The sequence below is a fragment of the Stigmatopora nigra genome, chromosome 11 (genome assembly GCF_051989575.1).
Source record: "Stigmatopora nigra isolate UIUO_SnigA chromosome 11, RoL_Snig_1.1, whole genome shotgun sequence".
Classification (NCBI taxonomy): Eukaryota; Metazoa; Chordata; class Actinopteri; order Syngnathiformes; family Syngnathidae; genus Stigmatopora; species Stigmatopora nigra.
Genome location: NC_135518.1, coordinates 5,255,522 through 5,269,178, shown reverse-complemented (window position 1 = coordinate 5,269,178; position 13,657 = coordinate 5,255,522). Strand labels below are relative to the sequence as shown.

At 39.7% G+C, this 13,657-nt stretch overlaps 1 protein-coding gene across 9 annotated transcripts in view; it reads right to left on the bottom strand.

The window, feature by feature from the left end:
• Nucleotides 1–330: 330 nt before the first annotated feature.
• Nucleotides 331–13,657, bottom strand: part of map2 (microtubule-associated protein 2) — a 39,424-nt gene continuing 26,097 nt past the window's right edge. For 5 of the 9 annotated variants that reach the window (XM_077727603.1, XM_077727602.1, XM_077727607.1 and 2 more), the window contains 13 exons: nt 10,154–13,591; nt 9,850–10,062; nt 9,408–9,545; nt 8,684–8,745; nt 7,292–7,430; nt 7,014–7,070; nt 6,346–6,653; nt 5,347–5,484; nt 4,274–4,366; nt 3,189–3,281; nt 2,624–2,705; nt 2,241–2,353; nt 331–1,863 (listed from right to left, as the gene is read on the bottom strand). In XM_077727603.1, coding sequence (XP_077583729.1) covers nt 1,642–1,863; nt 2,241–2,353; nt 2,624–2,705; nt 3,189–3,281; nt 4,274–4,366; nt 5,347–5,484; nt 6,346–6,653; nt 7,014–7,070; nt 7,292–7,430; nt 8,684–8,745; nt 9,408–9,545; nt 9,850–10,062; nt 10,154–13,591 — 5,096 coding nt within the window. In that variant the 3' untranslated portion in view covers nt 331–1,641. Of the gene's footprint in view, nt 1,864–2,240; nt 2,354–2,623; nt 2,706–3,188; nt 3,282–4,273; nt 4,367–5,346; nt 5,485–6,345; nt 6,654–7,013; nt 7,071–7,291; nt 7,431–8,683; nt 8,746–9,407; nt 9,546–9,849; nt 10,063–10,153; nt 13,604–13,657 lie in introns of all 9 variants that reach the window. The other 4 variants (XM_077727606.1, XM_077727609.1, XM_077727605.1 and 1 more) reach the window with 3 other exon arrangements.

Genomic DNA, 13,657 nt, shown 5'->3' with positions numbered 1-13,657 from the left:
GGACCTCCAATCCATTTGAACTCGGACTACAAGGGAATAGAATATAAATGGATTAGATGTAATAAACACATTTTGAATTCACAAAAGGTTAAAAAGAGCCACTTGATTGGCTGTCTATCATTGACAATGGCAGGGAACGTTAATACAAAGCATGATATTTAAGAAGATCCTTTTTATCGAAATAGAATGTCAACCTATACTAACTTCCTTAGTCTTAACTTAAGTTTCAAAATGTTGTATTGAGTCTTGCATCGAATTCTTTCCTCAAATCAGCTCTCAATGAAAAAGGTTGAACATTTTCTAGGTTGACGCAAAGAAAAATGCAACACCTTTTCTTGTCTCGTTTAATTTAATGATTTACCGGAATTGGAGTCATATCAGCGACAGCAGGAAAAAAATAAATAAACTGCATACATCTACTTGACCGTTTAAATACAGTTACAGTTGCTGCAGGGTGGGGTGAGTAGGGGCATACAAAGATGGGCAATGCCACAGAAGCAAACAAACAAATAGTCCTCCAAAAACCAAACAAGATCACATCATCGTTTTCCAATGGATTGTTTTTTTTTCTCCCGATTTTTTGCACATACTGCAACTAAACAGTCACAAACAAAATCCATAGAATTCACGTCACCATCGGAGCACTATCTGTACTCCTTTAAGACGTTTCGACATCTGCATTCAGGTCAGTCCTTGCGTTGCTTAGCAACATATCAGCGTTGCCTGACACCAATTAAACACTGTAAATAACTAAGAACTACAAAACATGAATTTATTAATTTCTTAGTCGGTGAATGAGGAAATGACTTACTAAAATCCCTTTTCAAATTACAAAATAGCCTCTTTTAGTTCGAGAATCGATACATGCTTGTCATACATGACTGTTCTTATTTAATATGGTCATGTTACATGTACAGTAAATGGTTGAGAACTTGTATTCTTATACTCATTTCTCTATATAGTGATAGTTGTTTGACTAGAGTATATATATTAAGAGGAAAAGAATGACTAGCAGTAAGGATGCTTGGCTTGTTCAAGGGGTTTGTCGTCCATGCACGTTAGCAATAATAACACGTGCAGCAGGATTTGCTGGCCATATGAAAATAAAAGCTAGAGGTTCTTTAACTCACTGGGTGCCATTGACGGTGGTAGACGTCCGATCCATTTTCTGGGAAGGGCTGAGAGCGATCATTTGAAGCCAGCTTCTCCCAGTTTCAAACCACTTTAAATTCAAAGCAGAAGGCTTAAATAGCCAAATAATGCTATGGTGCCACAACCTGCAGGTCCCCCAAATAGGTGTCTATCATGGCCAATGGACCTGTAAGTGTTAAAATGCAGACCCAGGATCAGTAAGGCTATTACGCGGCTCCCCCCCACCCTCCATTTGTATGTGAAGGTAATCCCATTTAGCACTAAAGGTGTACTATTCTATGCAACATTCAAAAGGAGAGGCTGTACTTAGGGTAAATAGTGCTTGTTAGGGATGAAAACAGACAGATATAAAGAAGGTTAAGGTTTAGGAGTCTTTGAGAGATTTGAAGCAAAGTCGTGATCACCCCGGGCGTGCCTCAAGGCGGTGAGTGGGTGGGTGGACGGTGGACAACTGACAGGTTCGCAATAAGAGCATCAGGGGATGTATGTTCACAAACCCTGCTTGGCCAGAGCGGCAGTGACGTCCTCAGCTAAGGTGGCTAACTGCGGTGACTCCAACATGTTGAGACTGCCGGAGGACGAAAGATGGCTGTCCCGCTGGCGGTGCGGGGACAGGGAACGGGAACGGTCCGGTGACCGGATGATGATGTCTGCTCCGTGATCCACGCGAGCCTTGGCGTGGTCACGGAACGTCAGTTTGTGGCTCTCAATCTAGAGATAGTAAAAGGAAAACAATACATTTGAGTGACTGTGGCAAACTTGTACTAATTTAACATTGACCTTACTGAGAACTTTTTTAATACTACACACTGCAACAACAAAAAACAGAGCTTACTATATTACATGAAACTATTTCACTTGAATTGAACTGTTGATGGAAAATTGACAAAGTCAAGTTATCACTCCAAACTATAAAAATGTAAGTAAACTTGATTTGATGTTAAAGGAGCCTTGAGTAAAAATGGAGCCCCCAAAATGTCATAAAACTAGGATTATAATTAGTGAAGAACACAACATGCCCTTTCCTTTAAGAGCTATTTTTTTACAATGCATTAGAGGGCTACAATATTAGAAGGACAATTACTTACTGTGACACGACCTCCTCCTGGAGTGTGGTGAGCATTATCCAAGGATCCAACCTTGGCCTGGGCTTTGTCTTTGAAGTCCAACTTCACACTCTCAATACGAATATTACCACCCCCTGAACAAAGACAAACACATATTTTAATATGCATGGTATCGGAATCATTGCAATAGTAAAATATCATCAAATCCCAAGGACGTAGTAGGAAATAATGACCAAATTATATATAACAGAATAGAATTGCGAAAAATGACGCCAATAGATGGCGGTCCAACCCGTTAAGCTGACAAAAGGGAAATGATTCGCCTTTAACTCCAGTATTGGTTGGCAATATGCAAAAACAGGTCTGTACAATATATAAATATATGTGTGACGATGGTGTGTTACCAGGGCGATGATGAATGTTGTCTAAAGAGCCACATTTTGAGGTCACATGACTCAGATCAATTTTCTTGTTTTGTATCTGTATCTGTAAAAAAAGAGAGAGAGAAATCAGAAAAGTACATTCATAGGATTTACTGAAGTGACTATATAAAAACTTTAATACAAAAAGATGTACGGTCTATGTGTTGCTCCCTAGGTTACCATTTTATTTTTACATAATTCATAAGAATGGGAAAGGGGGGAAACAAAAACAAATTCCTTGTCTTGTGTAAAGTGGTCTCTTGAAGATGGAAAGAGGTGTCACATGTCACAAGTGTTCTTAACCCACTCTATACTTGAATTAGCTTGAAGCACTCTACATTTTAGAAGGCCAAAGCTGCAGCAGCTGTTACCGTGGCAACCTACTGCTGTGAAGCTGAGGGAAAGCTAAGCAAAATGACAGGACTGTTTAATGTGAATTCAGCAATGAATATTATGAGACATTGATGTGCAGAGAAGTGACAGCCAATACACAGCACAAGCACAAAACAAAGACCAAAATGATGACATTTTGTTACACGAGACTCACATTGCCACCTCCTGCTGAGTAGCCCCTCCTGTCCAACGACCCACACCTAGACTGAACATGGCTATAGTTCAGCTTAACACTGGGGATGAGAACCTGCGGGGTGGAGGTGAGGAATGAGCTAGGAATGGGCTTTGTTTGGTGTTTTAAATTGAAACCACATTCTTTAAAATGTCTCATTAAATATATCTGCCTGGATTCTGTCAATCATATTTGTAAAATTCTCCAAAAAAGCGTACTGCAATATGATGAGCCTTGTCTAAAGTGCTACTCGTATATAACCAGAGACTATTCATTTAACTTGCAGTGATGATAAAATGCTATTACGCAGCATTGCTTAATGGCTCTTGAAGCTGCAAAAGAGAAAAAGCAGGAGTGAAATGCAGACACAGAAATCTAGTGCAGCATGTGACAACAAATACATTTCAGCCAGCACGGGAAAAGCAAGGAGCCAAAAACTAGAAGGGGAATATTCAAATTCATTTTCTGACACGATTTAGGCAGTAGTCACAGTGAAGTAGAACGGCGTATATATATATATATATATATCATGACAAAATGACAAAACTAAATCTAACACATGGAAGATCCCACCAGACTCAATGAATGCTTGCAAATGGTCAATGCAATTTTACTTAAGCAGCCATACTTTCATTATAGATACCACTTTAACAGCAGTTTATTTGTATGTGTATTGCAGTGCTGTATTTTCAATAAATAACAAGACTAAATTCAAAAATGATGAGACCCATTGTAGGAATTATGTTGTGTGTTGTGTACCATTAATTAATTTGATGTCCAAAATCATTTGAAGTGGAAGAAGAATGAACAAACATTCGATCACTGCCACTCTCCCAGTTTGAATAAATTGGACAATTCACAGTAGAAAATCCAGTAGGGACACCATACAAATGAATACCATAGTGTATATGTTTGGGCAAGATGATAAAACATTAGGGTTCACACTACATTTAAGCTATTCAGGAGTTTTGCACAGTGGAAAATCTATGTCTAGACTATAGGCATAGATTTATGGGCTTCAAAAAAAAAGGATCACATGTAATAGTTAAACATTGAGGGCTACATACATTGCCTCCACTTGGAGGTTGCTTCAGATTATCCTTGGAGCAGAATATTGATTGTATGTACCTGAAGTCCAGTTGTTGGTTTAAAATTTGATTCTACAAATAAACAAAAAGGATGACAGGGGTATGACAATGTTTATTATTAAAAAAGAGGCTATTGATGATGATATGATACAGTATTTCTGTACAGCATGTTAATGAAAAGTGAAAATTTAGAAAAAATAATATATTGAGGTGTATATCCAACATTGTATTCTGTCTAAATCCATCTAAAATCGATGATTGCTTCTAATTGTCATTTGTTTTTTTCTCTGTGTATTTTTTCATTTATTGTTTTGCGTAAATAAAGATTAAAACACTTCTTTTATACATGGATCAATGCGATTATGTTGTTGTATTTCTCTAAAATTGATTCTGTATTTAGCAATAGTTTGATATTGACCAAGTCTAAAGATAAATATGCAGTTTTAACGAGAAAGTAGTAAAATTGTTTCTGGCTCGCGTATGAAAGGCCAATAAAATCCATCTTTTTATGGTTTAAAGGTATTAATATAAGTGGTGTACTTTTATCTCACAAGACCAGACTAGAAATATAAATATTTACTTCACCCAATTACTTTTTTTAGGTTTCCTGGCATGGCTTTTTTTCTCCTTATATAAGATCTGCATCATATTGGCTTGTTATTCTTTTATACTACCTTGGGACACATCGCAGCCTTTTGAATTGTTGAGCATATTTTTAACTCAACATTAGTGCCTGCCAAGAAAAATATAACCGCTAATTAAAAGCCTCCATGAGCTGCCTTAAATTGTTATGGTCTATCACTGCACATTTTATCTTTAGGGAAGGTTTGGCAAGATCCAATTTGTGAGATCCAGTTTTACACCGTTGCAGATGACACATTAAAACTAACATTGTATTCTACGCTAGTTTTTGCTTTCATTTATCCTCATTAAAAGGCAAATTTTGTGTAAAATCTCAAGTTTTAGTCAAGTTATCTACATATTCATTGACCTGAATCGTTTTAGTAGCATTTGCATGAGATTAAATTATAATAAATGATGTAACAGTGTACCAGCAGGCCTTGGGTCCAGGTCATACTGTGAGCCGCTGACAGACACAAAGTAAAGGAGATGACTCGAAGCACTGAGTTCCAGATCCAGGAAGAGGCCTTGTGATTGACCTCAGCTGCCATTATTTGCTCCCTGTGTGTCTATGGTGACAGTGACAGGTGGCAGGTCAGTTGCGAGGTGAGGGCTTTTGGGGGATGTGGGGCTGGCTCTCTGAGGACCAACTAGGAGTTACTAAAGGTCAAAGGGGGGTGGTGACTACACTCTTAAAGGGAAGGACGACACCTTTATCATGTCCATTCAAACGAAAAGTATTATCTTTAATCAATAGAAAAAAGCTGTATTTAATTTTCTCATGTGTAATTGTGGAGAAAATACTTAATATAAATGAAAGGTAGGTAATATTTCCACAGGGATAGCCATGTTGTCAACACGAGTACTATTTTAGACAATCAAATCCCAATTTCCCTTCCCTTTTCTTATTGTCATTTGAACCCATTATCAAATGCACTTCTGCTCGAGTCTATTTATGTGTATGACTTCACAAAATGACTGTGCCTGTAAGCTGTGTATTTTTTGTGTGCTTAAACATTATCAGAGCAAACCCAGGTTTGTTCCTCGCTGTGTGGAGTTTGCCTGTTCTTCCCGGGCGTGTGTGGGTTTTCTCTGGGTATTCCAATTTCCTCTCACATCCCAAGAACACGGAGGGTTGAACACTTTAAATTGCCTTTAGGTATGAGTATGAATGAGTGTAGCGCCGTCAATGGCAGCCGATGAGTTGAATGAGTGTTTTATCTTATATAAAGGGTTAAAGACAGGTGAAATGTCAAATCATGAATATTTTACCAGTTTCTTTTTATGGTAGACGTTAAGCATAGGACCAAAATTAAAGGTGAAGAATTGGGAGATGGAAGGCAAAGATTTTGGAGAAAAGTTAACCAAAATAAAAGTCTCAACTTAGACATTAGAAGAGAGTGGTCTATACAAGTGAATGTGGGCATTACCTGTCCACCTTTGGGCTGGTACTTGATATTGTCAGTGGAGCCAACCTTGGATCGAATCTTCTTGAAGTCAGGTATGGGTTGGTTAAGGAGTCGTAGCTGCTTGGGAGTAGTGGCAGGGGATTTGGGTGGAGTGCGGGTCACTGCCACCCTCCTCTCATGGGACATCAAGCTGAGAGAGCGAGGTGTCCCAGGGGTTCTTGAGGATGATGAACAACTAGGAGGGGTCCCTGGGGTCATGGCATTAGAGCCGGGGGTACGTGGTGTGGAGTGACCGCTGCGGGCTGAGCGGGAGCGCAGTGGCTCCGAAACTGTTGAAATAATTGCTGTAGTTAGGACCATAAAATATTTTAGGGTTAGGGGTTCACCATAATAGGACTTTTTTTAACATTAGACATCTAATCCACTTTGAATGATATGCCTGACTGTAATGAGTTGCTTCTAGCACTGTCCTGGTATGTCCCTAATGTGGTATCCACACCAAAATAGGAAATTTTCAGTATATTGCCATTCTATACGCCAGTGAAATTTGTATTTTTAAATGTCAGCATTAGTCACTCTCCCAAAAAGGATCAATGACAGTCTATAGTGCTTTTCAATATTACTATTATAGGAAGAGACACATTACTAGCAAGGAGCTCCAGCAACCAAAAATACTTAGGTTTCTGTACCTGTCATACTGGGAGCTCTACCTGTCCTGTGTTCTGCTCGCATAACAGCATGGCAGGCTGAAAAAGGACAACAACAAAAAAATTGTTATAAATATAACGCCTGACTATTTATACAAATGTGCCATCTTTGGGATTAACGTTTATTTTATACTTTAGCTATTTGTATGTAGAAAACTCCCCAATTTTGTTGTATAACTGTACAATAACAATAACAACACTGATTCATTCATGCCAATTTGAGGGAGTAACTATAACCGAACAATAGGGGAACAGCCTACCTGTGGGTCTGCGTGGCGCTGTTGAACCAGAGCTGGTAATGGAGGTTGAACTATCTTCTTGTTCATGGTATGCACGGCGAGTAAGAAAGGAAGCTTGCCGAGGCATTGATCTCTTATGAGGGCTTTGTGATCGACCATCCTGTGGAAAATAAACAAAATACTGTATTTTCTGCATTATAAGGTGCCGGAAAAAGCCAAGTTTCCTCAAAAGCCGGTAGTGTGCCTTATGCATAGATCAATAATGGTTAATTTCTGATGTTGTGGGTGGACAAAGGCCATCTAATGAAATTACAACGGTGAACATGGTGTGTGGCTTCGTTTGGACAAAATATTGAGCATGGCAGTGAAATGGTACACAAATGAGGCCCTGGGGGAGGAAAGAGCAAAGCCACCAAAAAACAGGAAACCTGTGCAAATAATACTGCTTCATCATGATACAAGTGACAAAGTGCTTATTGAATTGATTTATGGAGCCTTATTTTTAGTGAATATGTAAAAATAAAGACTAACAAGAAATATGAACAAACTGCAATGTGAAATCTGCTGCTTTGAGATCAACAGCAGATATTGATTCAAGAGAGATAGATGACCGCATCAAGCTAAAGTGAACACAATATTGTTGCTTAGAGTGACAGCTGATTATTGTTGTTCAGTGACATTTATAAGATGCATGAATTCCGTCTTTTTGACACAATAACTATCATAATGATGTCGGAGGAGTGAAACAGTTGCAGGGAAATGTCACAGGATGATTTAACACCTACGCTATGACTTTAAATGAATCACTCTTGCGCACAAGCCCATTAACTGTGCAGTCAACACAGCCATTTCATGAAATAATGAGTAAAAACCTAAAACTGATTGATGAAGATAAGGCATCATAACTAGTATGTATGATGTGATATTTATGTGTGAATCAGGCTTTTGCAAGGAACTACGATTGGTAGTACTCCCTTTAAAAACATAAAATCTCAGCATGACAGTTAGTAGAAAGAAATAATACAATAAAAAATCCAATAATCAATATTGGAGGCAATGCAAATACTTATTACCTGTGAGGTAAAATAATAATAAAATCCATAAAAGTGTTTTATAACAAAAGACAAAAGAAACCAAGCTCAACTAGACACATCAAAACTTTTGTAAAAATACTGTGCTGTCCACCAGAACGATCTGTTAAACATCTTGGCAAAACAAATTTTTGAATTGGGAGACTTAATACAATTGACAACGAAGAATTCCCAAATAAGAACATAAACAGAAATGACAAAGCTTATTGAGGGCAGTTAAAATTTGAAAATACTGCGTATTAAAAATACATTACACCTGAATTACACCTCAAACTGGTTAGCTGCCAAATATCCCAGTAAATTGAGGGGGGTATTTACTCACCAACGCTCTATCACAAGACCGTCTTGTAACTGTGAAAGGCTGACGATTGTCAGAAGCTGCCTCTGAAAAAAACAGGACTTCAAGTTCATCAGACTTTAATATATGTGATGCCAATCTTTACAAAAAGATATAAAACTTTTGAAGGACTACAACGTTGCTCCAATTTTGTGAATTTAGGTATGCTAAACTATATTGTTCACACCCTTTTTTGACCACTCATTGAACTCACAGGCTGCCATTGGCGGCGCTAGACATCCAATCCATGTTGGAGAACAACAGTCGAAAAATATATTAAATATTTTCTCATTTATTTTATTGCCTGCTGAGTAGCCCTATTTCTTTATTTTAAATAAACTATTGAATAGCTTGTGTAGGTTCCAGAATCTTAGAATGTCATTGAGGGGCATAAGTAGAGTGTATTACAGGTTTTATTCATTTAAATTTTGTTTTTGTTTACATTGTATGAATTCATATTGTTTTAATAAGGAAAAAAAGTAAGTAAATTACAATTGAGACCCAGCTTCGAAATCTGTGGGCTTCACATTTCGAGACCTGTAGGCCACACATGTACTATACCAAATATTTATATTAAAGAAGCATACAGAAGCGTACACTCACTATACACTATGTAAGCTACAATCACAAGTACAAATTTTCAAGTTACGAGAAAAAAAGATTTCTCTATTAATTTCAAAAGTACAGCTACGACTGTGAAAGTAATCACCTGTGGGTCTCCTTCTAGGACAGGAATGGTGTTGGGTGGAGCGGGTTTGGCGGGGAGTTTTTTTCGGTCCAATCCTCTTGGATGGCGAAAGATTCTGAGTTTCCATTTTTTTGGTTAACTCGTTCTTCTTTATCACAGCTACATGAATTTGTCCCAGGGTCACATTAACAGAGAGACAGCAATAAGAAAAGACCAAGCCAGATGCATTTTCATGGTTTAACAATCAATAGATTGATCCTACTATAAATGACTGTTTCTGAACCGTGCAGTTTTTATAACAAAGATGAATTTTAAAAAAAATTAAAAACTGTTAGTTTAAATCTTTTCTGACACAAATCTGATCTAATCTGCTCTAAAGAGCGGAAATTTCGGCAAATAGTCCCCAACAGAAAACAGCCGGGAAGTATTAATTGAGTGAAACAACTGAAAAAAGGGAAATAACCTTTTTTCTTTTCCTCGTGTAGTGGTTTGCGTTCAGGAGTGGAGAGACGACCTTTGGCTCGCCCGCCCTTCGTTTTAGGCTTAGCTGGCTTTTCATGCTTCTCTGTCCTCTTCTGCTGTGTCTGCTTATTTGAGAGCTCTGTGGACTTGTTGACAGGGCTAGGCACCTTTGGCAAAAGTTGTATCTGCTCAGTAGCCGTGCTCTTATCATCATCTGCAACTCCCCCACACCAAAAAAAAAACCATAAAGATCACCTATTTCTTAGCAATTCATTAGCATTTGTAAAACTTAACAAAAGCCTCACCATGTGTGTCCACCCAAGAGCTGTCCAGGATAGAGTCATCCATGGTAGTTTCATCTCGATCATAACTCTCAGTCGGTTCTTCTGTTTCGATGGTTTGAACCTGTCTCTGAGGGGATGCAGGAGCCTCGGGAATGTGGCATACCTCTTCCAAACTTCCAGCCTCGATTTCCGCTTCCTGAGCTAACTCCACAGACTCCTCTTCATCACATTCTTCCTCGTCGTCTTCTTCTTCTTCTAGTTCTTCCTCGCCAGGTGTGCTCAAGGCTTCGGGTGGACCAGAAAAACGAACACTGTGTCCTGGTTCATCGGCTTTATCGATGGTTTGGACCACAGTGATGAAATCATCTTCCACCGTAACAACGGATTCAATGGCAGCACAAGTCTCAACGACGTCCTTTACCCCAACTGCCCCAGTGGCTAACTTTTCATCCTTTATCTCATTCTCATCCAGTTTTAGCTTTGTCTCTTCTACATTTGGCTTCTCCTTTAACTTTATCCCCTCTCTTTCCTTTTCTTCCTCTTTCTTTTCTTCAATCTGCCCTGCCTCTTTCTCTTTTATGACTTTTTGCGCTTCACTTTTCAGTTTTTCCTGCCTTTCATTTTCAATCCTCTCTGCTTCTTTCCTTTCTCTCATCTCTCTTTCCTCCTTTTCTTTCTGTTCTTTCTCCATTTTCTCTGTCTTTTCCAGCATTTCCCTCTCTTCTCTTTCTTTCCTATCTTTCTCCACTCTCTCTGCTTCTTCCCGCTCTCTCATTTCTCTCTCCTCCTTTTCCTTCCTATCTTTCTCCATTCTCTCTGCCTCTTCTCTTTCTCGGAGTTCCTTCTCCTCCTTTTCTTTTCTTTCTTTCTCTAATTTAGCCATCTCTTCCCTTTCTCTTGTTTCTTTTTCTAATTTAGCCACCTCTTCCCTTTCTTTTGTTTCTTTCTCCTCTTTTTCCTTCCTTTCTCTCTCTAATTTTGCCGCTTCTTCTCTTTCTCTGATTTCCTTCTCTTCCTTTTCTTTTCTTTCTTTCTCTAATTTAGCTGCCTCTTCCCTTTCTCTTGTTTCCTGCTCCTCTCTTTCTTTCTTTTGTTTCTCTAATTTTGCCGCTTCTTCCCTTTCTCTTGTTTGCTTTTCCTTTTCTTTTAATTCTTTCTCAATTCTGTCTGCTTCTTCTCTTTCTCGGATTTCCTTCTCCTCCTTTTCCTTCCTTTCTTTCTCTAATTTAGCCACCTCTTCCATTTCTCTCATTTCCTTCTCTTCTTTTTCTTTCTTCTCTTTCTCCTTTTGGTCTACTTCTTCTCTTTCTTTCAATTCCCTCTCTTTTTCTTTCCTTTCGCTCTCAATCCTCTCTTTCGCTTCCCTTTCTTTAGCCTCCTCTTCTTCTTTTTCTTCCTTTTGAATCGTATCTACTCCTTCATTTTTCTTCTTTTCCTTCTCCTCCCGTTCCTTGCTTTCGTCCAGTTTCTTTTCAGACTCTTTAACTTCCATCTCCTCTATCTCAACCTCTTTTTTCTGCGTTGCTTCTTTTTGATGCAGTTCTTTCACGTTTTTATCTGATTCTTCCTTGCCCTCTTTGTTTACCGCTAAGACTGGCGATATTGCTCTTTTGGGAGAACCATAAAGCTCTTTTTGTTTAAGCTTGGATGGTGAGAGCACTGGAGACAGTAATTTATCATCATCAATATTGCTTTCCACTGAAGAAGTGGGTGATGTTTTGACAGGCCTGGCAATTCGATCCTTGGCCACCCCGGTTAATTGGTACACATCTTCAGCATCCACCTCTTCGTATGCCTCCTGGTGAACCAGCTTCACTTTCTCCCGAAGCTCTTGCAACTCTCGTTCTTCCTCCAAGCTGAGAGGCCTGGCCTCCATCTCCAGTTTACGAATTTGCCTCTCATAATCAGCAATCTCACTTTCAGAGGCAGAGCCTTCGCCACTGGCTTGTTGATCAGTTTCGCTACCTGACCTCCCTCCTTCTTCTAAAGTCACCGTGACAGTAGGTGTCACAAATGGCTCCCCTTGCTTGCCAGGTGATTTTAATGGTTCACTTATAGATGTAATCAGAGGGTCATTGACATTCTTTTGACTTTCTTTGGATGAATCCCTTTGCTCTCTTTTACTATTTTCCATTTCTTCACTGTTATCCACGTCTAATGTCTGGTTCTTGTCTTCCAACGATGTGTCTCTAACTGCCAGTTTTCTGGCTTGCGCAGCAACTTTCTCCTCAAGAACAGCTGGAGTAAATACGTGTGTAGAAGTGTTTGCTGGACTAATCAGATCGGCAGGGGATGGCATAGGGCCTGAATATTCACTGAACACACAATAGCCCATCTCTTCCAGCTGACTGTCACTCTTTTTAAGTCCAGGACTTTGTTCACCTGATGCAAAGTTAGACAGCATATCATCAGGGAAACCCTGGAATGACTTTCTCCTCACAATCTCTGGTTCAGTGTTGTCAGAGGAAAGCCTAGAGCGGCACTCAACAAGATCTAGCAATTCAGGCAAGTCCTGAATCATTACTGGTTCATTCTCAGGACTGTGCTCACATGGCTGGGTTGTCACGGGGGACTCAGGAGACTCCGCTTCAAGGATTGGGTTTGAAAAGCCTTCAGCCATTCTTGGTGGAGATGACGAATCCGAAGCAATAGAAGCTGCAGTTTCCAGGATTAGTGGAGGCAAGGGAGGTGGCTTTTCTCCAGAGGGGGTTGTGATTGGGAGGTAATCTGCCGACTCATCCAAACTTCCACTGGTGTACGTTAGGATGTCAGTGGCTAATGGAGAAAAGTTTGTCATTTTGCCTTGGCCACTTTTATCCATTGCTCCAATGGTAATATTTAGGGAGTAGCTTCTTTGATCCAAGGCCAGTTTACCAGGAGATAACTTGCAATCATTACCCCTCTCAGGAACTGAAAAATTTGGAGTGTTGACATTTTGCGTTTCACGACACCCTTGTAATGTCGCACCAGGTTCCTGAGTCTTGGAATCAACTATCAACGTTTCTTCATTGACTCTACTTAGTTCATAATAACCCTCACCTTTAGCCCGAGGGGACACATGTGGATCAGTGGCTGTTGTTTCAAAATAGGCTGACATTGCATCACTTGTCAAGTTTCCTCCGTCTACTCTGACTCCTGAAGAGAAATCAGAGGGGGAGCTGAGGCCGCTAATCTCTACTACCTCCACAGAGGGCTGCTTCTCCGACACTGTAAGGGGTTCGCCATAAATGGGGTGAAGGGTGATTGACTTTGGAGATTCTTTGGCTTGAACATGAACAATGGGATGTACAAAACTGGGCAAATCCGCAGTGGGACTCTCTGGTACGACTCGTTCTCCGGCAAAGAATCCCTGGGGCTGAGGCTCCGAAGACTCCTCTGGCCGTTTCTCAGATCCGATGCTGTCTGGATTCATGGATTCACTTTTCTCACTTCCAGGTTTCTCCAAGTCCATCTTCACAGCTGAAAGGAGATCTGTAAGTTGGTTGTTGTAAACAAACAGGCAAGGTTTTGTTTGGCATGCGGCGA